At 40.6% G+C, this 27,886-nt stretch overlaps 1 protein-coding gene across 1 annotated transcript in view; it reads right to left on the reverse strand.

Moving 5' to 3' along the window:
* The window catches only part of ABLIM3 (actin binding LIM protein family member 3), a 119,812-nt gene that overhangs the window by 55,731 nt on the left and 36,195 nt on the right, over nucleotides 1-27,886 (reverse strand). The window contains exons 3-5 of the mRNA XM_023227081.2: nucleotides 22,031-22,168; nucleotides 6,850-7,033; nucleotides 4,819-4,931 (exon numbers count right to left, since the gene is read on the reverse strand). Coding sequence (XP_023082849.1) covers nucleotides 4,819-4,931; nucleotides 6,850-7,033; nucleotides 22,031-22,168 — 435 coding nt within the window. The remainder of the gene's footprint in view (nucleotides 1-4,818; nucleotides 4,932-6,849; nucleotides 7,034-22,030; nucleotides 22,169-27,886) is intronic.

Here is a 27,886-nt window from a genome sequence, read left to right on the forward strand (position 1 = left end):
TCCCAAAGTGCTGAGATTACAGGCTTGAGCTACCGCGCCCGGCCATGACTGTCTTCTTTATATGGAGCCGAGACTTGACTCCTGTGACTGCTCCCATTCTTATGCACCAAGAATAATCTACCTCTTTTCCCATATGACAGTTTTTTCAAAGAATTAAAGACAACTATAGTTTCTCTCTTCTTTATTCCTTACACTTTTTCTTGCTTGACAAGGTCATCCACTGATCAAATTCACTTGTGGATTCCAAGGAGACAGACATGTTATTGGCAAAGAACACAATTCTCCATTTCTTCAAAAAAAACTTACTGCATAGCTGGATCCTTTCATGGCTACATTCTAGTAATGAAAATGAAAATGAATCCTATCTCTTCAACTTTCAGTGGTACATCTGAGATGAATTTAGCCCCTTGAGTTAAGCTGTAGGAGATAGTACAGCACAGTGGTTAGAGGCTGGGCTGAGAGTTGGAGTGAGTGGTGGGAAGTTGGCCTAGGAGAGAATCCCAGCTCCTTCCCTTATGAGATGTATGGTCTCTAAGCCCAGACTTGCTCATCTGAATATCTTCCTTAAAACACTAGTGTGAAGGTTAATTAAAATCAGGCCCGTTAGGCCTTAGCACAATGCTTGGCCCATATGTATCCAATAAGTGGTTGTTGTCATTATTATTTCACATCCTCCTGTTTTTAACCCACATTCAGTGCATTACCCAATCTCTGTTCTGAAGCCAGGAGTGATATAGTCCTTTTGTAGGGAAGCCTGCTGATTCTCTGTGAGAATTCTGGGATATCTTCTCCATGTGGCTTTTCTTTTTATGTTATACTGCTGCTCCCCCATTGTATCAGCTTCCTTTTTATTAGGACCTTTTCTCCTTCTTCTTCCTCCTTTTACTCTTGACCACCAGTGGAGCCTCAGGCATGCCACCAGGGAGCCCGTGGGTCTAGTGTAATAAATAGAATCAGGAAAACCACACCCTGTTCCAAGTTGGTGTCTGCAGAGCCAGCTGTCCACTCCTCCATATGTTCCTCTCGATTCCAAAATTACAGTCTTCAGCTGGCAGAATGTATGATGCTACCACCTGTCCCTCACAGATCCCTCAGTTATAAACTGAGGCCTCCTAAAGACACTAGACAGTCATTTTTATCTTTTTTAGACTGTGTCATTCATTCTATTTAAATCAGCAAAAATGAGTGGGTTTTGTGAGTCATAGCAAGCTCCGTACCTTGTTTTAGGCAACTAATCCAGGAAGACTAGACACTTCCCAAGTTGCAAGTCATGTCTTTGGTACAGGGTGTTAAGGGAATAGGATCTAAGGCCAGACTGGGTGGTCTCACATTCTAGTTCCATTATTCGTTATCTGGATGACTTTGGGCAAGTCATTTATGCTCACTGAGTCTCAGTTTTCTCATCTATAAAATAATTACTTTTATCTCCCTCATAGGGTTGTTGTAATGATTAAATGAAATCTTCTGTAAAAAACACTTAGTGAGGTGCTTGACAACAGTAATAATCTATGTTAGTGATGGTGATGGTGGTGGTGGTGGTATTGTTGGTGCTGACAGTGTTGGTGGTGATGATGACAGTGGTGATGGTGGTAATAATATTGGTGGTGATGGTGTTGATGCTGCTGGTGCTGGCGATAGTGGTAATAGTGGTGATTATGCTAGTGTTGGTGATGGTGGTGGTGATTGTGTTGGTGGTGACAATGGCATTGATGGTGATGGTGGTGTTGGTCACAATGGTGATGAGGGTGGTGATGGTAGTAATGATGGTAGTGATCGTGTTGGTGGAGACATGGTGTTGGTGGTGATCGTGGTGGTGGTGTCAATGGTGTTGGTCATGATGATGGTGGTGATGGTGGAGAAGGTGATGGTGATGATGGTGGTGGTGGTGGTACTGCTGCTACTGCATCTGATTGTTCTCAATGAGGTTTTTGCAGTATTTGGCAACAGTAACAGTTAATCAGTGTTAGCAATGATGGTGGTTATTGCGGTAGTAATGATAGAGGTGGTGGTGGTGGTGGGGATGATGGTAATGATCGCGTTGTTGGTGACAGTGGTGTTGGTGGTGATGATGGTGGTGGTATTGATGGTATTGTTCATGATGATGGTAGTGATGGTGAAGATAGCGGTGGTGATGATTGTGGTGATGATGGTAGTAGTGATGATAATGATAATGGTGGTGGTGTTAGTGATGATGATGGTGAGGGTAGTGGTGTGATGGTGATGGAAATGGTAGTGATGGTGGTGATGTTAGTGATGATGGTGATGGTGGTGATATGATGATGATGGCGGTGGTGCTGCTGCTGCTGAGACTGCTGCTGATTCTTCTCACTGAGGTCTGTGCAGTGCCTGGAAATAGTAACAGTCAATCAGTGTTTGCAATGATGATGGTTATTGTGGTGGTGGTGATGGTGATGGTGGAGGTGGTGGTGGTAGGGTTTCTGCTGCTACTGTTACTGATTCTTCTCAGTGAGGTCGGTGAGGAAATATTTCTTCTTCCTGTGTCACAGAATTATTTTCTCTTGATAGTTCCTGAGTATTTTTCTTGGTCTCTTTGGAGTAGACACTGCTCCTAATTTTCCAAATTATCTTTATTTACTCTTCAGAGATGAAACGTCACACTTGTAGCTTAAAAAAACCCAATTATTTTGTTCTTCTTTTCCTTTTCCATGATATGTTCTTTTTCTTAGCAATCTCTTAAACCTGGCTTTGGTTTCCTGTATCCCATGGGAGCTCAGAAGACCTTCCAGCACCCCATCTAGTCAGGAGCTACTTTGCATTTGCAGCATGAATAGTGACCACCTTTGGAGTAAATACCTCTGTAAAACATATCACGGATTGATGTCTTTACTTTGTGAGTAACAAGATAAGCTATAATACTAAGTATGCCCCCACTGGAAACTGCCCAGGTGCTCATTTTCTCCTCTTGACTCACTTTTTCCTCACCTTCTTCCACCTTCTAAACATCCAAATTATGGTGGACACATTTGGGAGCCTTTCTTTGAAAACACACTCACATGTGAGACTCCCACATTCAGCTGAAGAAATATCCCACCTAACACAGTAGGTGATAGGTGCAGCACAAATGCATACAGTAACACACAACCCAAACTAGGGGAAGTAACAACCGACCCAGGAGTCTTAATTGCAATCGCTTTTGGTGTGCTTTCTATACTAAACCTCCATGCCAATATCATCCCTCACTCTGTATTTATAGAGCATTTTATACACTGCAGTGCATCCTAGTTTGATCCCCGAACTAATACATTTGCTTTCCCCAACACTCCTGTGAGGAAGATAGGAAATTCTATCCCTCTTTCATAACTGGGTAAACTGAGTCTCAGGGAGGCTTCGTGACTGCTTTGCAGCATGCAGAAGTTTGGCAGCCTCCCAACTCAGGCTCACTTCTCCCTCTCCTGCCTCACACATGGCCCCATCAGTCTCTGGGGTCCTCAGCACTGGCCACAGGGTTGTGGTCCCACATCCCAGCCTCCTTGTTTTTCTGTCACTCTGGATGATGCTTTCAAGGAGCTGTGAAGGATAACACTGTATGCACTCAGCCACCTTGACATGGCAACCTGGTTGGGGCAGCGATCTATTCTTGAGCATCATCAAGGACGCCAAAATAAGGGCTGTGCACATTCCAGGAACAGATCCGATTTGGCTGAAAGGAAGAGCAGGCAAGGGAGGGAGCCTTCTCACTGTCTTTCTCCTCAGCTCACCACAGCTGGACGGACTCCAGGGAAGCCCCTGGGAGCTAAGCCCTGCTGACTCGGGGTGATCTCTGCTCACTCTCTCTGGCTGGATGCAGCCCAGCATGCTGACTCTGCTGGTACCATGGCCAACAGCACCCTGCACCCGCACAGTGATGCAGCACAGGAGGCTAATGGGTTTTCATTGATTCTCTTGTCGAGGCCAGTGAGAGTGTCATATAACATGAAAGAACACTGGAGCCTAGTGTGGCTTACCAAGACCCAGGGGGCCAGGTCTATGTGTGTGTGGGCACGTGCAGCAGCAGTCTGCCAAGGGCATCTGGGAACAACGATTTAGACATCTTATCACTAGGCGCACTTGAGTGGAATGGACATTCCACAAATTAGAATGACCATTCTGAGGCACGCTCCTGGTCCTCAGTTTCCCTCCAAATCTGTGGTTGATGATAAAACATAACATAACATTCATCATGGCATGACAGATGCTTCCTTTATCCCTAGATGGTGGTTCTGAATCTCAGGAACAGCAAATGAATTAACCCAGGAAGCTTACTAGGAATGTTGGTTCCTAGGTTCCATCCCTAGAGGTGCAGAGTGAGCCCAGACATTTGCATTTTTACAAGTCCCACAGTGAAGCTGATGTAGTGGTCTATGGGACCCTCTAAGAGGCACTAACATGGCTCTTGTGGTTTGCTCCCAGGGCACCCCATACTACCTCTTCTGTAAGCCATGTCCGCCAATTCTTATTAGTGGAGTCAGTAAAAATTCAGAGCCACTGGTGAAAAAACATTTGATCAGCCCTATTGAGGTATCCGTGGGACATAAGATCAGGAACTCAGCTTGTCCCAGAGGAGACATACCATGTGGCAAATATGTGGCACTGGCTACTACCACTGTTTATGGCCAGGCAGCCCCTCTTCCCTGCATTGTGCTTGTGAAACTTGTGAGTCTGGGCCACATACCAACAGGGTCATGATGCAGGAGGCCTCCAGGTTGCGAACCTCTCCTACTTCCCTCCAGGCCTGTGGGAGCAGTTGGCAGTGCTGGGAAAGGGGAGCCCAGGGAGATCACACCCATGGACAGGGAGATACCCATGGGGAGGACTCACGGCTTGGTCCACGAATCTTGATGGGCTTACTGCTGGCCATGGACTGGGAGCACGTTTGGCACACACATTCTTTACCACTGAAGGTCACCTTGTCTCCAATGGGGAAAGGCTTCCTGCAAGTGGGATGAGGGAGAAATTCAACACACCCTCTGCTGAGGGATTCTGTAGCTGACCACACATGTGCTCAAAGCACTTTGGTAACACATACAGCTTGACTTCTAGAGCACCATGCAAATTCAAATGCTGTTCACAGTGACAGGCCAACTAAACTGTTCAATTAGGGGCCTGGTGTCGAGAACTGGAGCCCAGTTGGGGTGTTTGTGTATTTTGGGCAGATCATGATGCTTATCTGAGCTTACGTGTCTGGGTTATAAGAAGCAGAGGTTACTAACTCCTCATATACTTGTTCTCTCTCCTGGAAGGACTTTTTCCATCCCAATTTGATCTATTTCCGTATGTCAAAGACTCATTCAACTCCCAAACTTACCAAAATTTCTTCCTTTTACTACTCAGGCATTTTTCAAAATCCCCCTTTCCAATAGGAAGTTTGTAAGTCTGTAAATAATCTCTTCCTCTCCTCCTCTGGATTTATTCAGTTTCCACGGCTGAGGAGTCTCAAATTGGTACAGGCTCTGCCTCCCTAACTAAATTATGAACCGTGTACAGAATCCCCGGCACCACCACGCCCACTGTTGAGCTGCTCTCGCCCATGCAGTGGGATGCCTGTTATGAGGACTCTGAGCACAGCACCTAACATTGGCTTCAGGGGCTCCATTGCCCTTGTATCAGCACTGTGGCACAATGGAGGGAACACTGGGTCAAGAGTCGGGGAAGCTGTGTTCTTATCATGGCTCAGCCACTACCTTGTGGTAGAAAGACATCGCATGATCTTGGGGAGTCACCTCATCTCTCTGGGGCTTGACAGAAACCTCATATTGTACCATAGGAACCATCTGTGCTAACCTCTGATGGGTCTGGGATTCCAGGGCTCAGGGCTCAGGTTTTAAGAGCTGGGTAGATGAATGAATTCCATGAGAGGATTACGTTTTCTTACACACTGTGTCATTAGTCTCAATCAGAAACTCTAGTTTTTCTAACTGGTAAGTGACTGGTGGTTATTTTGTGGGGAGAATAATTAATCTATACATTCCTTTCCCAATTAAAAAAATACATATATACTTTAATCATGCTTTACTTATGAGGTAATCAGGGCTATCCATTAACATTTAATGTATTTGTGGGCAGGGCTGAGCTTTCTTCATTTTTTCATCTCCTTAATGTGTTGCTTGGCATTCAGTGGAGTCTTAATGTACACTTGCTGAATTAACAAGTGATGGAGATGCAGAGGGTGAAGCAGGAGGCAGTGATGAGCTCTGCATCCCAAGAGATGTCCCGAGAGCAGGTAGATGACTATCATCATGATAATGAAAGGAATAATAAAAGCAGACACTCTCACATACTGGTCACTGAGCTAATGTCTTTGCATCATTATCTCATTAATCTTCAAGAAAACCCAGTGAGGTTGGATTGGCTTTGACCTCCATTTTACTGGTGGAGAAACTGAGGCTTACAGAGGTGGGGGTCACTTGCCAGGGTCACTCCAACAGCATGAAGTGGTGCCAGGACGATGGAGAAAGGCTATGAACAGACATCCCTGTCCCACCTGTGGATGAGGGTGTGGGAGGCTGGGCCTGATCCACAGTTTCCAAACTGAGTTCTGAGAGACTCAGTGGTTTCTGTGGGGGCCTTTTGAGAGGAATTGGGAGGCTGAGTTTGGTGGTACAGATCCTCACTCTGCCTATCACAGGACAAACCAGTGTTTTAGCTCAGATTGTATTTTATAAGAAAGATTCAGATGCAACAGTGTTTGAAAACCACTGGCCCATCAGATCCCTCCACACTTGAGGTTCCAGAAATCTAAATGCCCAGCATAAAGCTTGTACACCCCAGAATTTCCTGGAAAAAGCCAGGTCTTCCCCTGCCCCGGGGGCTTATGCAGAGGGTCCCAGTCCCTGCTGGTCACCCGCTCACCTGCACAAGCTGCACACGAAGCACTTGGGGTGGTAGGTGCGGCCCAGGGCCGAAATGACTTCGCCTGTGATAAAGTCCCGGCAGCTGTCACAGCGGGTGCCATAGAGTTGCTGGTAGTCCTGGGTGCAGATGTACTCCTGGTTCTTGAAGAAGAAGCCTGACTGGGCCAGGCCACAGCCACACACTTGGGGAAACAAGGAGGAAAACAAGGAGGAAAACAACGGCAGTTTGAGTGCAGGGAGGGTCTGCAAGCAGAAGGTCCTCATCGGGGGAAAGGCTGGTGTCTGACTGTGTCATGAGTGGCCACAGAATGGTAGCATGTCAGACTTCACAGGCCTTTGGGGTCAGTATTCCTTAAAGAATGGACAGTAGGCCACTAGCATCAGTATCACCCCGAGAGCTTCTTACAATCCAGATGCCTGGGCCAGAATCAGACTTCCTGGGACTGAGGCCTGGGCATCTGCATTTGAACAGTACTCCCCGACCCCACTAGGTTGACTCTGATGCACACTAAGAAGCACTGATGTGTACATTCCTCCCAATACACAAATGAAAAGTTTAATGCCATGTGGCTCACGCAAGGCTGCACAGCTGGTGGAAATATGAATGTAATAAAAGAATCATTCAGTTAAACATTTCCTGGGTGCTTCCTATGTGCATGATTCTGTGCCAGGTGAAGAGCAATGTGGGGACCATATGCTCCAAATCCCAACCTGGAGATACCTTTGGATGGCAATGGGATGGATGATTTGAAGTCTAGAATCTGTGCTCACCATAGCCATAGAGTGAGGGGTGTCTATTCCCAGGCAGGAATAATAAAACACAATCCCTGAATTTCAAAGAGCTAAAAATGCTGCAGAGAGAAGATCATATAGAAAAAAATGTCCCATATTGTCGGTGATGGGCCACGGAGCCAGTGTAAGCAGTAAGGACTGTGAATGAGGTAGAAGAAGGAAACCTTGTCGGTTGCAAGGGATCATGGGAGGCTTTTCAGAGGAGGTAGCATCTCAGTTGAACACTAAAGGAACAGAATGAGCCAAAGCACAGAGGCAGGAAGGTGCAAGTGATATTTGATTTGTGTGAAGGCTAGATGTAGGGGTGGTGTTTGTAGGAAGTGGTGAGAAGTAATGCAGGAAAAGATTGTTCAGACCAGTTGGAGGAAGGCTTGGATCCAGTTTAAGAAGATTAGGTTTTGTAGGATACTGAGGAGCCATGGATGTTTTTTTCCCTAGTTTAGAAAAATTGAGAAAAATATCTCAAACATATATAAAAATGGGAGAAGACTGTAATAATTCTCCATCACTCAGCTGCAAAAATGATCAATTGCATTGATGGCTTTTGAACAGAGATGCAACAGGATTTTACAAGGTGTTTCATAAAGTCTCTTGGAATATTCTTTTGGATAATAGGGAGAAATAAATGTAGGACAAAATAGAAAAACAAGTACATTTTTAGGTGTTTGAACAATTGAATTATGTGAGATCCACCCCGACTTAGAAATATGAGATTTTCCTGTAAGGAGTTAAGTTGTGACATGAACACATGATGGGCAGAGCAGAAAGATGCAAAATTTCTTCCAAGGGAATAAATGGCTCACAGGGCCACCAGAACTGTAGTAACCCACTGAATATACTGATCAGCTAAAGCAAGGATGTGCCAGCCAGGAAGGGGGCTGGTTAGCAATCAGTAGAAGGCAACTGGGGGGCCCATTTAAATCCTGTCACCAGCTCCCCTGGTTCTGAGGCTGCTGTCTGATGGACTGACTTTCCACCTAGATTGCCTCTGAGAGGCCAGCTGCTGGCCAGGCCACCATGAAACAGTCCAACTCAAGGTCACACCTCTTGTCTACATTGATGAACAGGTATTCTGGCTTTCTACATCAGTTTCCTGAGGACTTGGTTAGTACAAGTCAGCTTTCTCAAGGGCAATCAACGATGGGAAAACCAATAAGATAGTTACCAAGCCTGTAAGTCTGAAGAGTCAGCCTGGAACTGAGTGAAAACACCCCAGCAAATACTACCTCACCTTTAACAGAGAAAGTTGTTTCACAAAAGCAGCCAGGTTAAAAATAAGAGAGAGTGCCAGGTGAATGCCAGGAATATTTCATAAGCGTTTGTTCACCCTTGGGGACTGGAGGCTTAAGGGGTGAGGCTGAGTGAGGAGGAGCCAGCTTCAGAAGTCACTGCATGGGGGGAACAGCTCAGGACAGTGGGAGACACAATGGTCTGAGAGTCAGACCACCCAACCTCTGGTCTCATCACTGAGTAGAACTGCCATGCTGTAAGTCTATGAGAAGAAAAGCTTCCTTTAGGGCTTACTCTACACCTAAACATTTTAAACTCAGTGTGGAGCATTGCTTGTGACCACTGACCCCACCCCTATGAAGAGGCAGGAGTATGGTGGAGACGGTGGTGGTGGCAGAAATCTGGGAAGGGTTCATCTTCCAACAGGCATTATGAAAATTCATCACATCAAACAATGTCTGGTCTCACGAGCAGGCAAAGCCAGAGCACAGGCTGTTCTGGGCCGTGCAGGTGGTGGAGCAATTGACTTCATGGCTGTGGAATCAATTAGGTCATGGCCTACAACCTCACTGGAAACAGCTCCTGTTTTTTCCCTTTTTTTTTTCTCCTTTGTCTCCCTTGCCAACTCCACCCCCAGAGCCACCTCTCCCAGTGGAGAAATCCAGGCGACCATAGGAAAACTTGGAACAATCAGTCCTCCATTTCTCCCAAGGAACTGAAGGAGGAAGTTTTTGGTAGAAAGGATGTAAAGGTTGATAAGTCTCTCAGGGGTTCCTGGAAATACAGCGGGGAGCACGGGGATGGAAGGCAAGCTGGACCAGCATGACAGATGGATCTGAGGCTGAGTGGAGCCAGACATTCAAATAACAGGAAAGCCATGGAGAGGGTTTGCAGTATGGAACTGATGTGGCAAGAATATACCTGGGGCAGTCGTTATTCTGTGAATCAAAAAAATGAAGTCTACCAATTAAAAAAAGCAGACCATATGGATTAACAATGGAATGGAATATTGAACGTTAAAACTGCTTTGAGCAAATCCAGTAAAAATGCTCAATGTAAATATAAGGCCCAGAAGGAGGGCGTGCACACAGCCCCGGAATGTGTCAGTGAACAATGTGCTGTTTTGTAGGTTACTGGACCTTTGTCCATGGTCCTGTTCTAGCAGTCAAGTGCTGGGAGATTTTGAAAAAGTTACCTCAGCTCTCTGGAGCTCATTTGTAAGATGAAGGGGCTGGCTGGTTAACTGAGGACACAGCTAGATCAGAAAGTCCAAGACTCTGTGATACAATTTTAGTGATTTTTTAACTTTTTGAATGAGACTGGATTTTATGGAATTTCAAAATCCAAGAGTTAGAAGAGTCCCTGAGGGTGATCTAACTCATAATTTAGAACATTTCATTGTGAAATATACTATACATAGAGAAAACGTATAAAATATATATGTACGGCTTAAAGAATAGTAAAATAACTCCCATGTACCCATTACTGAGTTTATGAAACAGAACACCGCCAATTCCTTAGAAGCCTCTCCTCTCCGTAACAGCACCTCTGTCCCATACTGTCCCTAATTATGTGTTTACCATTCCCTTGCTTTACTTTATAGTTTTACACCTGTGATGTATCCATCAACAATATTTTGTTTAGTCTGACCTGTTTTTGAGCTTTATGTTGATGGAGTCATTCTGCAGTTGTCCCATACCTGCTTCATCCCCTCAGTATTGTGTGTTGAGATTCATCCACATCAATGCATGTAACTGCTGTTCACTCATTTTCACTGCTGTGCTGTATTCCATTGCCTGAATACATCACAGTTGGTCTACTCCACTGCTGAAGGACATTTGAGCTACTTGCAGTTTTTTGTGGGGTCATGTCTCACTGTTTTCCAAAGAGCTTTTCCTATTTACCTTCCTACCAGCAGTTCCCACTGATATATATCATCAACAGTACTTAGTAATATCTGACATATTTGGTCAACATAGTGGATGTGAAATGATACCATTTATAATTTTGTGATTTCAAATTTCATTTGCCTAATGATTAATGAAATTGAGAATTTTTTTCAAGTGTTAAAATACTTGCTAATGTTTTTTGCTCATTTTTAAAATTTTAGACTTGTAGAAATTCTTAATATATTTTGGAAATCAATCCTTTTTCAGTGATTTATTACAAATATCTTCTGCAATTCGGGGCTTGCTTTTTGCTCCCCTTTTCTTGTTTTTGGATGAACCAAAGTTCTCAGCTTTTATGTTGCTGAATTTGTGAATCTTTTCCTTTACGGATTGCCCTTTCTGTGTCATGTTTCAGAAATTATTCTCTACCCTGAAATCCTAAAACATGTCTCCTATATTGTCTTCTAAAAATTTTATTGAGCTGCCTTTCATAGTGAAACTGTTAATCTACCTGGAATTGACTTTAGGGAATGATATACAGTAGGGATCTGATTTTCTCCCACATGGATAATTAATCACCTCAGCATCATTTATTAAGCAGTCTAATCTTTCCCCACTGATCTGCAAAAAGCAAGTTTCCATATATATGGAAGTTTGTGTTTGGTTCTATATTCAGTTCCATTGGTCTATTGATCTCTCCTTAATCCAAGATCACACAGTCTTAATAGGTTTTAATAACAAATGATGATGTCTGGTAGGACAGGCCCTCTTGCTTTGTTGTTCTTTAGGAATGCTTTGATTATGCCTGGACTTTGTCAAGAATAGAATTTTAAGCGATTTCTTAATTTCTATGGAAAGCCTTATGGAATATATTAGAATTGTTTTGAATATATAGTTCAACCAGAGTAGAACTGTCATCTTTTTGATATTTCTATCTTTCTATCAGAGAACTTAGCATATTAAAAAATTATTTAGGTCTTTAATGTCTTTCTTACGATATTCTATAAATTTAACAATTTTACAATTTTTATCTTATACAACTTTATAAAATTTATTTCTAAATTAAACTTTTTTTCTTGTTCAGGTAAATGGTGTCTTGATTGTTAATGGTGAATACAAATGCAATAATTTTTTTCTCTATTTATTCTGTATTTAGTAACCTTAATAAACTCTTATTGACTTTCTTTTTAGTATTATTATTTCAGAATGTATCTCTAAAATATTAGGACTCTTTAAAAAAGCCAACCACAATAATCTAAAAGCATTGCAAATAATGTCTATTAAGGCATTATCAAATCAGTGCGTTCAAGTTTTTCCAATTATCCCGTTCTTGTTTTCTTTTCTTTTTTTGTTTTAGTGATTAGTTGTTTGAATAAAAATCTATCAAGGTTCACACATTGCATTTGTTTGATGTACCTGTTAAGTCCCTTAATTGCTAGTTATTTTTCCTTCTTATTTTCTCCTTGCAATGTATTTATTAAAGACACTGAGTCATTTCTGCAGTTAGGATTTCGCTGATTGTACCCCTATGTTGTTGGTTACCTTGTACCCCTCTCTTTTACATTTTCTATAAATGGTGGTTATATCTAGAAACTTGAAATTCAGGTCTGATTTTTTTTTCTTTTTAGGAATAATACTACATTGATGTTCTGCACATCTATGATTTGGGGTGGTGGTGTTGGTGAGTAGAAATGGCTACTGATGATCATTGCTAGATACATTATTTCATTACGACTTTGCAAAATTAAAATATTCTAATGATTTAATTCTTCATTTATTAGGTGGAGTGTTTCTTTTTCTTTTCTTTTCTTTTTTTTTTGTGAGACAGAGTCTCGCTCTGTCGCCCAGGCTGGAGTGCAGTGGCGCCATCTCGGCTCACTGCAAGCTCCGCCTCCCAGGTTCACGCCATTCTCGTGCCTCAGCCTCCCGAGTAGCTGGGACTATAGGCGCCCATAGGTGGAGTGTTTCTGTAGATAGAAACTTTCATCAACCCTTGCTTACAGTTAAGTACTGTACGGTTTGCACAATAGGTTAAAGTTTTGATTCTTTGCCCATATTATTTGTTTCAAAATAATTATTCCACCAGCATTATCTAAAAGTGACCAATGGGTTCTTTTCCTCTCTCCTTATTATAAACTAATTTTCTTATTGATTTTACTAAATTGTAGATTATTTTGGGTTTTCTCTGCAGCCAATTATATAATCTAAAAATAATTACAGTTTTTTTTTTTTCCTTTTCAAACCATATAACTTTTATTTCTATATCTTGCTGAATTGTCTAGGATCCTCCAGGCCAAATGTTGAACAGAAGTCATGACAGCAAACACCTCTATCTTGTTCCTGATCTTAAGGAGAATGCCTTCAGCATTTTACCATTAAATGTTTCCTTTATATATTTTGTATACATAATCTATCAGTTATGACAGCTTTTTTCAATTCCTCCTAGTTTTAAAAATTACTAGGTATACGGGAGGCTGAGGTAGGAGAATGGCATGAACCCGGGAGGCGGAACTTGCAGTGAGACGAGATCGCGCCACTGCACTCCAGCCTGGGCGACAGAGCAAGACTCTGTCTCAAAAAAAAAAAAAAAAAAAAAAAAAAAAAAAAAAAAACCTAGATATAAGTGGGTGTGTTAAATTTTATCTAGCACCTTCTCTACTCTATTAAAATAATCAAATATTTTTATCCTTTCCTATCTTTATAGCAAAATATATTAGCCAGTTTTCTAATATTAAGCCAATTTCAAATTTCTAGAACAGACTCAACTTGGTCAGTTATGCTTTATTTTTCACACTTTCCTAAACTTGGTTTGCTAATATTTTGTCTAAGATTTTTAAATCTATGTTCATGAATGATATGGACATACGATTATCTTTCCTTGTTTGGTATTGTGCTGGTTCAAATGAGTTGGGAAGTATACCCTTTTTCTCTTCTCTGAAAGACTTTCTATAAGACATAGATGATTTGTTTTTGAATGTTTTGTAGAACTTGATTCTAATGCTGATTTTTGTTTCTTTGGTGGTAGAAGAGTCTTAACTACAAATTCACCAATTCAATATCTTGGATGATTACAGGACTACTCAGGTTTCAAAATTTCTTCTTGAGTAGGTTTTAATTGGCACTCAAGAATTGATAAATTTTGTTATCTAAGTTTTAAAATTTATTACTCTAAATTGTTTATAATATTTCTTATTATGTCTTTAATTTTAATAGCAACTACAGTGATGTGACTATTTTAATTCTTAAGATGGTTCATTTGTATATTTTCTCCCATTACTTGAATAATTTTGCCAGAATTTTGTCTATTTTACTTGTATTTTTAAAGAATCAACTTTTGTTTTGTTAATCCTGTCCACTGTGTGTTTTTTCTTTGATTAATATCTATTATATCACTTCCTTCCTTCTATTTTACTTGGATTCGTTCTACTCTTCAAACTTTTTGAGTTGAACACTTGGTTCATTAATTTTCAAACTTAATTCTTTTCTATTGTGATAATTTAAGGCTACACATTTTCCTCTGAGTACCACTTTAAACTACATTTTATAATGCTAGTTTCTGATACATAGTATTTTTGTTATCTTTCAGTTTCAAGTGTTTTCTGATTTTCTTTAAGATTTTGCTAACCATGCCATCTTTCATCTCAGTTCTGCCATCTGGGGATCATGTTTCTTCTGCTTACAGAACATATTTTTAAATTGCATTTAATGAGAGTTTGTTGTTGGTAAATTCAGTTTTTAAAAATCTAAACATGTTTTTACTTTGCTTTGGGTCTTTTATTTTAAGAGTTTTTGTTTTGTTTTGAGACAGGGACTCGCTCTGTCGACCAGCCTGGAGTGCAATGGCGTGATCACAGTTCACTGCAACCTCCGCCTCCTGGGCTCAAATGATCCTCTCACCTCAGCCTCCTGAGTAGCCGGGACTACAGGCATGTGCCATCAAGCCCAGCTAATTTTTGTATTTTTTGTAGATAGAGGTTTTGCTATGTTGCTCAGGCTGCTCTCAAACTCCTGGGCTCAGGTGATCCGCCTGCCTCAGCCTCCCAAAATGCTGGGATTACAGGTGTGTGCCACCGCACCCAGTCCATTTTAACAGTTTTAATGAGATACAATTCACAAGTCATACAATCCAACAATTTAAAATGTACAATTCAACCATTTCTTAGCGTATTCACAAAGTTGTGCAATCATTACCACTATCTAATTCCAGAACGTTTTCATCACCTCCAAAACAAGCCACAAACCCACTAGAAATTACTCCTTATCTTCCTCCAACTACCCCCAACCCTAGATAACCATGAATCTGCTTTCTGTCTTTATATAATTTGCCTGTTTTGAGCATTTCATACATATGAAATCCTACAATATGTAACCTTTTGTGACTGTTTTCTTTCACATGTTTTCAAGGTCTATTCCCATTGGAGCATTAATTAGTATTTCATTCCTTTTTATTGCTAAATAGTACCCCTCTGCGGGGATAGATCACATTTTATTTATCCATTCATTGATTGATGAAGATTTGAGTTTTTCTACCTTTTGGCTATTATGAATAATGCTGCTATGAACATTCATGTATATATTTCTGTGTGAACATATATTTTTATTTCTCTTGAGTATATACTGAGGAGTGGAATTTGGAATTGCTGGGTCATATGGTAACTCTACATTTCATCTTTTGAGGAACTGCCAGACTATTCTCCCAAGTAGCTGCACCATTTTACATTCCTTTCTACCAGCAATGTATGAGAGTTCTAATGTCTCCACATCCTCATCAACACTAGTTATCTATCTTTTTGATTATAGCCATTCTAGTAGATGTGAAGCGGCATCTCATTGTGGTTTGATTTGCATTTCTTTGATGGCTAATGATGTTGAGCATTTTTTTATGTGCTTATTGGACATTTGTATAACATCTCTTGATAAATGTCTATTCATATCCTTTGCCCATTTTGAAATTAGGTTATTTGTCTTTTTATTATGCAATTGTAAGAATTCTTTATATAGCCAAGACACAAATATTTTATCAGATTTATAAGTTGCAAATATTTTCTCCTATTCTGTGGGTTGTCTTTTCACATTCTTGATAGTGTATATTGAAGCGCAAAAGTTTTAAATTTTGATAATATCTAATGAATATACTTTTCCTTTGTTGCTTTACATGAGCTTTTGGTGTCACATGTAAGAAGGTTTTGCACAACTCAAGATCACAATGATTTATTTTTATATTTTTTCCTAAGAGTTTCTCAATTTTACCTTCTAAATTTAGGTCTTTGGTAAATTTTTAGTTAATTTTTATGTATGTGTAAAGAAAGAGTTTGACTTCATTTTTGGCATATGAATATTCACTTTTCCAAACACCTTTTGTTGAAAGGACCATTCTTTCCCTCTTGAATTATCTCAACAGCCTTGTTGAAAATTAACCAACCATAAATATAAGAGTTCATGTTTATATTTTGGATTGTATTCATTTCTATGCCTATCCTTGTGCTAGTACCACCTTATCTTGTTTATTATAGCCTTGTAGCAAATTTAAAAGTGGGAAGTGTGAGTTCTCCAACTTTGTTCTTTTTAAAGATTGCTTGGCTATTCTATGTCCATCCCTTGAAATTCCATATGAATTTTAGGATCAGATCATCAATTTCAGCAAAGAAGCCAGCTGAGATTTTGAGAGGGATTGCATTTTCTATAGACTGAATTGTGTCCCCACCCCCAATTCATATGTCGAAGCCCTGACCTCCAACATCATAGTATTTGGAGATGGGCCTTTGTGAGATAATTAGGTTTAGATGAGATCATAAGGGTGGGGCCCTCATGATGAGATTAGTGCTCTTATAGCAGGAGACACTAGAGAGTTCGCTGGTTCTTCCTCTCCCTTTCTCTCTCTGCCATGCGAAGATGCAGCAAGATGGCAGCCATCTGCAAGCCAGTGCTTCCATCTTAATAATAAGTCTTTTGATTTATGAACAAGGGGCACCTTTCCATTTATTTAGGCCTTCTTTAACATTTTGTAGTTTTCAGAGTACACATTTTGAACTTCTTTTGTTAAATTCATTCCTATGTATTTCTTTGATGCTATTGCCAATGGAACTGTTTTCTCAATTTTATTTTCAGATTTTCTATTGCTACTGTATAGAAATAAAATTGATTTTGGTATTTGATCTTATATCTTGAAACCTTAATACACTTATTAGTTCTAATAAATTTTTAGTATTCCTTGGGATTTGCTGTACAAGATCATGTCGTGCAAATAGAGATAGTTGTACCTCTTCCTTTTTAATCTGGATGCCTTTTATTTCATTTTCTTCCTTAATTAACCTAGCACTAACCTGAAATGCAATGTCAAATAGAATTGGCGAGAGCAGACATCCTTGTCTTGTTTTTGATCTTACAGGGAAATGTTATATATAAGTTTCCGTGCCGCAAAAGGAATAGCACTAGAATATAAAATTTTCTTTTTAATTCTCAGCAAGGCAAGTTACTTCTGTAGCAGGGTGCACCCTTATAGATGGAGCAAAGGTGAGGGTGCACTTGGACAAGGGAGGGGAAGGGGTTCTTATCCCTGAGGCACGTGGCCCCTGCTGCTGTGTGGTTCCCCTATTGGCTAGGGTTAGACCGCACAGGCTAAACTAATTCCGATTGGCTAATTTAAAGAGAATGACGGGGTGAGTGCATTGGCGGGAGTCACAGCAGAGCACGTAGCAGGTAATCTGAATGAGCTAGAGTGGAGCATGTGATCAGAATGAGTTAGGGTGGCGCAGGTGATCGGAATGAGTCAGGGTGGAGTAGGTAATCCGAATGAGTCAGGGTGGAGTAGGTAATCGGAATGAGTCAGGGTGGAGTAGGTAATCAGAATGAGTCAGGGTGGAGTAGGTAATCCGAATGAGTCAGGGTGGAGTAGGTAATTGAAAAAGTTTGCTTTACAAGGAAGTTAAGTAGAAGGCAAAGAATTGAACGTACTGACGTATTAATTCTTTGAAAAGAAATTTAGAACTCATATCTAACAGAAACATTCAGTCTTTCACCATTAAGTATAATCTTAGTTGTAGGTTTGTCTTTGTTCTAGAAAGATAGTTTTGCTGAATACATAATCTTTCCTTGATAGCTATTTCTTTTAGTACATTAAAGATACTCTTCTGCTGTTTTCTAGTTTCCTTGTTGCTATTGAAAAGTCAGCTGTCGGTCCATTTACCATTTATATGCAGATGATTTGTCTTTTCTCTCTGGCTGCTTTTAAGATTGGCTCTTTGATGATCTGAGGTTTTACTCTGGTATGCGTAGGTGGATTTCTTTTAAATTTTCCTTCAGGAATTTATTAGGTTTCTGGATTCAAGGATATGTGTCTTTCAACAGCTCTAGAAAATTCATAGCTGTTGTCTCTTCAAATATTGTCCTCCCACTCATGTTCTCTATTATGTATCCCCAGAACTCTGATTAGAAATACATGTCAGGACCTCTCACTATATTCTCCATATATTAGCTTCTTTTTTTTTTTTTTTTTTTACCACCTTCTCATATATTTGATCTATTATCTGTATAACATTTTTTGGATGAAATCTTCTGATTTATTATTTCTTTCTTTAGCAACATCTAATCTGCTATTTAATTTATACATTGAATTTTTAATTTCAAAGATTATATATTTCTGTTTTTAGAAGTTTTATTTGTTTCCTTTTCATATCTTCTGTACTATTTCTTATAATGTACTGTTGGGTTTTTTGCTCATATTTTCTAGCTTGTTTAAATGTATCAATATAGTTATTATGTAATGACAGAAAATTTCAATATACAAAGCCATTGAGGTTCTGATTCTGTTTGCCATTGTTTCTGCTGGCTCTCACTCCATTATAATTTGTATGTTTTTGACTGACTGTGAGTTACTCATTTTCATAATAACGCTATGTGTGGAAAGTCTTTGAGGCCTGGAATAAAGTTGAGTTCCTCCAAAGAGGAATATCATTTGCTTTTGCCATTTGCCAAGCGGGAGACTGCTGTAACTTAGATTTTCTGCTTGACTCTATTGTATATTTTATATATTGTTATAAATTTTTATTATAAATGTACACAAATAAAGGGTGGATTATGGACAGACACTTTCATAAACAATTTTTCATAATTTTTTTTTTTTTTTTTTTTTTTTTAGACGGAGTCTCACTCTGTCACCAGGCTGGAGTGCAGTGGCACAATCTTGACTCACTGCAACCTCCACCTCCTGGGTTCAAGTGATTCTCCTGTCTCAGCCTCCCGAGTAGCTGGGACTATAGGTGCCTGCCACCACACACAGCACATTTTTGTATTCTTAGTAGAGACGGGGTTTCACCATGTTGGCCAGGCTGGTCTTAAACTCCTGACCTCATGACCCTCCTGCCTTGGCCTCGCAAAGTGCTGGGATTACAGGAGTGAGCCACTGTTTTATTCCCCTCTACCCAGTGCCAAAGTTGGAACAGGCAAGTTTCCTTGCTCTCTCCCTCTCCCGAGCCAGTTTATTTCTTATCCTTCATACACCGAGAACATTTTTTTCAGGGGGAAACAGCTGTATACATAGGTCTCCTATTGGATTCCCACTTTGAGTAGATGCTAAGCTTTGCCTCCTGTTCTCCATGATCCATTTAGACAACAGAGTAAAAGCTCAAGGTCTCCAAGGTTTAAGATAAACTATCAGGATGAAATAAGGCATTGGGAGTCACAGCAGGGTTTCTGTTTCCATTTTTAACCTTTGTAGATTCCTTCCTTTCATGTCAGCACAGCAGTGCATGTTAAAGAGTTGTAAAAGAAATTCATAAAAATTTTAGATTCTTTAGATGAGAAAACTATCTAATAGGGTACTTAATTGTCATGTTGATTACTGTTGGAAATAAAAATCCTCTCATTTGTTTTACCTTTAAGCAAATGGACATTGAAAATATTCAGAAAAATATTGGTCTATTTTTTTCCCCCTTAAAATCTACATTGAAAGAGATTCCACAAACTCTGTGTGGTAAATGTGAAAATGGTCAAATTATCCCTTTGTGCATTAACACCCTTGAAACCTGATGCTGCAGATTCCCCTATAAAAGGTAAAGTTTATTTCTCCGTGACCTTGAATCTGGGTTGGTCATTTGGCTTGTTTTGGCCAACAGCAGGACATTAAGCTGAGGTTTGAAAAGGTCTTACCTATTAAAGCTTGTTCTCTCTTTGTACTTGGAGCCCTGAGACTACAATATGAACAAGCCAAAGCCAGCCCACTGGAGGATGAGAAGATATGTGGAGACACCCGGGTTAGCAGCTTGCCAACCACTGCCAGCAGACCCACCCGCTGACTGCATATCATCATGATGAGGCCAGTACAGATAAGCAGAGCTAGAAACTGGGAAACGCTGCCCAGCCAACCCAGAGAATCATGAGCTAAATAAATGATTGGTTTAAGCTATTAAGTTTTTGCTTAAGTAAAAGGTAACTGATAAATTCTCTTAAAAATATAATCACATACCTATATCCTTAACCACTTCGGAACAATTTCCTTGTCTTTACCCTTTGTCCTACCTCAGTTTCAGAGGGTGTAAAAATAATTACTCACCAAGATATTCTTGCAATTCAACTTATACTAAAGGGGTTTGCCAATACTCAATATAAAATTGAAATCACACCAGTTAAAATGTATCCCATATATGCCTCTATAAACAAATTAGGAAATATGAATATGTAATTTGTTTGCTCAGTGCAGAGTCTAGTTAGATCATGAAGAAAGCAGTTCAGGATTTTCTTTTTTTTTTTTTTTTTTTTGAGGCGGAGTCTCGCTCTGTCGCCCGGACTGGAGTGCAGTGGCCGGATCTCAGCTCACTGCAAGCTCTGCCTCCCGGGTTTATGCCATTCTCCTGCCTCAGCCTCCGGAGTAGCTGGGACTACAGGCGCCCGCCACCTCGCCCGGCTAGTTTTTTTGTATTTTTTTAGTAGAGACGGGGTTTCACCGTGTTAGCCAGGATGGTCTCGATCTCCTGACCTCGTGATCCACCCGTCTCGGCCTCCCAAAGTGCTGGGATTACAGGCTTGAGCCACCACGCCCGGCCCAGGATTTTCACAATGGCAGGGGAAGTCACTCTCAGGTGCATGAGACTGAGGCAGTTACTGATATAAAAAGAACCGGGGGTTTCAACTGACATTAAATTCAGTATAAGCTGGTGGTGTGAAGTGGCTCCTGAGGAAGTCAGTTCAATATCAGCTACATCAACGGAAATGTAGTCCTTTGTATTTGCCAGACCTTGAAAACTGTGATCTGTTCTGAGTATCATACTTTAAGAACGACAGTGACACACTGGAATGGATCAAAGAGGAAGACTCCAGGACGATGACACTGTTGGAATCATTTAAGATGAGACCCAATTTAAGGACCTGTGATATAGTTTGACATGCGGAAGACCTGGATACGAGTATCTGAAGAGCAGTCAAAGGGAAAAGCAAATACAAAGTATTCTTCAGACTTTATGAGGACAAATCTAAGATCAACAATAAAGTTACACATTTTGGGTCAAACGTTTTCTAAACCCACTGGGCAATCCAACATTAGAATGGCCGCTCTGTGGAGCAGGGAAGCCTGAACGAAGAGGTCAAGATGCGGAGGCTGGAGAGATGTTTGTAGGGACACTGTGGAAGGGCGTGTTGCCCCCAGGCCAGAGGGCTCTCTGTGCTCTTTCAGCTGAGTCCCTTTTCCTGCTGCTAATTATCTGTCTTCTTTAGGAACTCTTAGTTCGGTTGAGTCTAGGATTATATAAATTAGCCTCGTGTACGCTGTAACAATGAAAGGTGACCTAACAGCTATGTGCTCCCAAATTACAAACCTTACCAAGGTCAAGATGTCTCTTCTCCCTTGTTAAACGTAACCTTTGAAGATTGCCACACTGTCATAGAATAGGTACTCATCTCAAAAAAAAAAAAAAAAAAAAAGCATCTTGAATTTTATCCAAGATCGTTTGCACTTTCATTTGCTCTCACATTGATTTATAGGCACAAACCAGGAGTCTCTTCCAATGAGTAAGTTAAGTTTGCAGGATAGTCTTTTTCCTTCTGGGTCAGCATCTGCCCCTCCAAAGTTACCAGGATCCTTGTCTCCCTCACGTACCAACACACTGCCCTCATTCTAAGGGAGAATCTCATAAGAAGAGGCTCAGGGAAAGTCTCTTTAGGTCTTTGTAGATGTTCCAGCTGCCTATGTTTGTCCTTTCTGCCCCTGAGGCATGACCTGGTGGTGCAAGAATGGTCAGGAATCTAAGAAGAGGGTGGGGGAGCTGAGCCTCCTACCTTGACAGGTGAAGCATCTGATGTGGAAGTGGTTGTTGTGCACGCGGACCACTTCCCCTTTGCAGGTGTCTCCACAGCGGTAGCACTGGATGACATTGGAGCTGCCCCGTGGATTATAAGGATTCTGCTGATAAGGAACTGTAAGAGAAACAAAGAGATCACTATCCAGAGGCCCTGATTCTTTGCAAAGTCTGCTGCAAGCCATTGTCATAACTGTAGCTGGAAGAAAAAGCTGAAGGGGAAGAAATGATGTGCAAAGTATCTTCAATTCATCATCAGGATGACTGCCAAGCTAAGGTGGCACTGAGTGGTATGAGACATGTCCATAGACCTCCTTAAACAAGCAAGGACTTTTGAGTGAGCATAGCCTTTCCTTGCAAGAACACAAGCCAAATCCCTGAATGAAGACAAATGAGAGGACATAGAGTATTTCAAGGTAAATTATCAGAAATACCATCTTTTGAGTAAGCTTTAAATTAAAATTAGGCCCCAAACTTGTCCAAGGGAATTTGGGACTTGCAATTGACTCAGAAGTTTCAAAGAAGTGGGTGACTGACCCTGCCTCCAAATGGCTTTTGAGTTAAGCAAGTTACAGCCCCTCTCTGGGCCTAAATTTTCATGTCTATCAAATGAGGGTGGTCAAAGGTAGCACAGACTTTTATAAGGAAGGCATGAAGGGAACTGGAGGCACTCTGACTGGAGGGAGGCTAACAAGGGAACTCATCTCAAAGCTGCCTTTGAACAGCACTTTCCATAAGACTGGGAAAATGTTACATGTATATAATTAAGAAAAAAATACTGGTGGAGATTATGAAAGGGTTGAAGTCACTGGGAGCTGCAGTTAAGTGGTCAGCATTTGATGATGCTTAAGAGTTCTACTAGCTTATTGGGTCTATTATTCTCTTGCTAAGACCATCTCCAATTTTAGTATATGTGCTGCCAAAGTGAGAATGCTAAGACCATTTCATGGCTACTTTTCTAGATATCCTTTTCCGAGATACGCTTGGCTTGGCCATTGTAAAATCTAGTCATCTGATACTTCATTAGGCACCTGCCTAGAGCACAAAATCTCACGGTTGGAAGGAATGTTGGTAACTGTCTGGTTTGATCTCATTATGCATAAGCTGTTGAGGTAACTTTGCCACTGAGAAACCTACTCTTCTCTCTTATAGAAAACCCCTGTGGCACTGGGGAGAGAATTACTTATTTCTTCAATTCTCACTCAAAGTTGAAGGAATAGTCCAAAAACTTCTGCTCATACCTTATTAGGAGAAGGCTCACTCTTGTCCTGGTTATAAAGATAACCACCTGATTGAGGGGGAATTGGTACCTATCATTTATGTATGTAGACTTCCTGGATAAACTCTGAATAAGTGTATCATAAATCAATCTGGACTCACAGCATCCTTGAACTACAAAGGAATTTAGAGCTCACCTACTTTGGGGATTCTTGACCCTTTGTGGTAGTTATGCCTGTTCACTGGAAATTTGAAGCTTTTCTTCTAGGCACATGGAGGACTGCACATGGTGACTTGCTTGGCAGTGAAATGTGAATTGAAATTGTGCATGTCCCTTCCAATTGGAAGCCTCAGGAGCCAGTATGTGATCTGCTATATTGCCTTTTCCCTAACCCAGCAATGAATGTTACCCCAGATGGTGTGCAGGATGCATCAGCTTGGATCCAGATTGAGGAGTCATGGAACAGAACTCCAAACTAAGCCATCATAAACCTCTATCATGAGCAAGAAGAAATCTCCGTTGTCATTGCCTCTGAGACTGCAGCATAACCTTGGTCTGACACTTCTCTTTAATTAAATTTAGTGTTATGTACACTATCTTGTAGCTCTGTGCATATTCTCAAAGAGGTTTATGATCTCCAAAACTGATCTCAGCTGCCCTCCTCCTTTTAAAGAGGAACAGGAAATTAGGACTTCTGATCATCTCCCATTTACAGGTATCCTGAATCACAAGCATGCTATAGGGCAAAGAGCCGGTTGTTTAGCACTGAAACAGTGGCTTCTGACAACTTTGCTAACTGGGGTAGAAGAATAATATACTTCTCACAATCTTTCTTTCATGGAGTTTATGCACATTATTCATCTATTTTTCTCTGTCTTAAATTTAAGACAAAAATCAAACGAATCAGCTAGTTAACTAAATCATTAATTAACTCATTAAATAGGTCAATACATGCAAAATATTTCAAAAACTGCATTAAGTGCTCCACAAACGTTCACTGGTATCATGGCCATCACGTCCCCCCTACAGCTCTAAGCAATCCTTCCCCACCCCCTAGAATGTTCATAAACATTCTCTTTAATCTTATTTTCTTTTCTTTTTCTGATTCTCACTCAATGTTCCCTGGAAAATATTTCACTCTCTCTTCTGCCCTGAATTTGTGAGAAAAATATAGATTCTGTTTATATGAGCAGTGTGGTGATCTACCATTGCCAAGGGAAACAAAGCTGTGAGTCTGAAAATAAAATAAGAACGAATAGTACAATCATCACCATTAATGCTGAGAGCTCTTAGAAGTCTCCAACAGTCCCTCCAGGATCACTGCACAAACTTTCATCTACCTCCTCTAATTCAACCTGTCTTATTGTTCAAGAGTCAACTTCTAAAATCAATTTGATTTTTTCTAATTGGATTTGATTTTCTGGGAAAGTGGATTTGTGAGCATGGTCTTCCATCAGAACTCAGTCTTTGAACCACCTGAATAAAAAAGCGTAAAATCAGAGTGAGGGGAATGGATTGGGAAAATATAATTTTCTGGGGCTGAAGTAGTGATGGGACCCCAGCCCTAACCCTGCTGCATCCCCTCAAGAGAAGGATGCTGCTTTGCTGATGCTGCATGTGGCCAGAGCTCTAGAAATGTCTGATGTTTGTAAATAGTCCCATAAGCAAAAATTCATACATTGTTGGTGTGAGTTCTTGCAGATTGCTGATGTAAGCTGTGATTATAAAAGAACAGTGTTATAACAAGATTTGAGCTCACAGGTGTGGCAAGACCTTTCCCCATGCAGACTGGAAGTAGGAACTCTGGGTGTCAAGGGAAGCTAGGATGGGATATGCCACATCCCTGCTCCTGCCCTGTAAGCCAACTCATTTCCAGTAAGATTTTATATTCTTGGCTAATTAAATCAGAAACTTAATCTAACATTGTTCTGTGTGTGTGTGTACGTGTGTATTGGGGGTGTGTGTATACTTCTTCCTACCAATCTATAACTGCCCTGAAACATTAAAATTTGTTGATTTTCTGCCGGTTATCATTTCCACTAATTTTTATTTCAGAAAATGCAAAGTTTCAGTCACATGATTTATAACATTTTTCTTATGGGTGAATGTCTTTTGAATTCCAAATTGGCTTACACACGAATATTTGAACTACTTTTTATGTTAGAAACTGCCTACCCTTGAGAGCAACATTTGAGACTAGTCACAAGTCTCAAAGGACATTAGCTCTGCTCATTTGTGAGACAATCCATGAAGCTGCCATGTTTAGACCTTATGGATTATGTGATCAATTTCTGAAATGCATGCAGAGAACCTCTGGCTTCTTTTCACATTACTGGCCAATAAAGGGTGCCCAAGACAGACATTCCCAGTTACTAGCCCTTAGTGTCATCCACTAGAACATTCTGAGATGATAGACATGTTCCAGAGATCTAAGTTGTCTAACATCATAGTCACAGGTGACCACTGGGCACTTGAAATGTAACTAGTGTGACTGAGGAACTTAATTTTAAATTAAATATAATTTTAATTAAAATAAATCTACATTTAAATAGTCACAAGTGATTAGTGGCTACCATAATGACAGTGCAGCCTAATAGTTAAAAACAACAACGACAAAAAAAGACAACAAAAACCACAAAACACCAGGCAGAGGGAAAAGAAATGAAACTTGGTTGAATCCTGGAAATATAAAAATAACATGTACAAATTAATTTAGGAATATCACCTCACACTAAAATGATTCATTTTTATCCCTAAAGAGTTCTAAAGTTGTACTTAAACAATTTGCAATTGGAACCAATTACACAGTCACCCATCTTGAATTTGACCTGGAAACAAAAGATCATGAGCAGTGAAATAAATGCTAATTTTTAAAGAAACCACACACTTTCAGGCACTGAAAGACTGAACAATCCTAATCTTTCCAAGAATAAAAGCAAGTAAATCAGTTGCCAATGGCTGTCGGTATAATTTTTTAAGACAAAACAAAAACCAAAAAACAACTTATCAATGCCTCTGAGATTAAAAATTAGGGATCTGAAACATTAAGCCCTCTTTTATATGCATACCAAATCTTTAGAGTTCTATGAAAAAGTACATCTTAATTCCACAACTAAACTTGTAAGTAAAGCTCTTCCCAAATTTTAGAGATAATTTCAAGTTGTTGGAGCAAAACAACATATTGGAAGGGGAAGTGTGACCGACCTCCACGTAAATGAAAGGAGCATGGGAGTTGAACATAACAGTAAACAAATTCAGCATCCAGTTTCTCCACCCGACTTTTCCTCCCTCTCTCATCTGTTGTTCTTTGTCTCTGTGTGGCTGGGGTAACCTGGGTTCCAACTCCCTCTCTGCTGTTACCTACTGTTCTAATTTTGGGCACATCATCTAACTTCTTTGACCCCAATTCCCTCCATAGAAGAGGTTGAACAAAATGATCCATACGGGTCCCTCCAATTACATGATTCTGCCTTGTGTGTCCTCTTCTGTGATTCTTTCTCTCCCTCCACACTCTCTCCTCTCCAGTAACTGGTCTCACTTTTAAACGAGACTTTGCTTTAAGTTACCAGATTTATTAGTCTCTTTTAAAAACAGCTAACGACACGGTTCCTCTCCTATAAGCAATGTGACCTAAGTTATGTTCTTTCACTGATGTGCTGCCTGCACAGTTTTTTCCTCTCCTGAGAGTAGCTTGACTTTGTAGATAAAAACGTTCCCACATTTTAATAGAGTGTCTTTAAAGTAGTGTTTAAAAGGTAGGAGCACCTTTGCTATGCTGGTGTATAATTAAAAGAGTGGCAAAACTGACTTGGAGACAGCGTAACAACTGTGAATAATTGGCTGGAGGTGTAACATAAACAGTGGAACTTCTGGTTGAAAGGTGAAACATCAAGCAGAGAATCCACTGGTTCAGCAATGAGCATACAGCAGCCCAGGGCCCAGGGGATGCCACACATAAGCATGCAGGGTGCAGCCGCTTTCACACCTTGGCTTCTCAATTAGAGCCCACAACTCAGAGTGTTCACGGGCATCCGCTAAATACCAAAGAAGACCTAAGTGTGGGTCCAGGCATTTCGCAGGTAGAAAGCAGCTGCCTGAAACATAAAGGTGGGGCCTGTATATGAGAGGATCTGGTACTTCACAGCAGGGGCCTCCAGTTTGATTTCAGAGTTGAGCCAGGGCCCAGGCGCCGATCCTGTTTCCTACAGTGAGGCCACAGAGTCATGGGATCGTTACACTGAAAGGGGCAAGAAGCACACGACACAGCGGGTAAGGAATGGATGCTGGAGTCACTGGGCTTGGATTCCAGCCCTGCCACTTGCTGGTTGTGTGATCTTGAGTAATTTACATAAACCCCACCTCAGTTTCCTTATCTTTAGAGTAAGAATAACTGAAGTAATTTGTGAGTATTAAATTACTTAAATTATATAAAAGTGCTTAGTGCATTGCTTGGCCTCAATAAGCAATAATTAATATTAACGGATCTCTGAATCCATGTCTCCTCACCCCCAACCCAGTGCAAGGATTCTTTCTAAATCACCCCTATCAGCTACCCATGGAGCTTTGCTCAAATATTTCTCAGATTCATTTTCTGACAAGTCCAGCAAAGGTTTGCTG

Source organism: Piliocolobus tephrosceles, chromosome 4, assembly GCF_002776525.5.
Source record: "Piliocolobus tephrosceles isolate RC106 chromosome 4, ASM277652v3, whole genome shotgun sequence".
NCBI classification, from domain to species: domain Eukaryota; kingdom Metazoa; phylum Chordata; class Mammalia; order Primates; family Cercopithecidae; genus Piliocolobus; species Piliocolobus tephrosceles.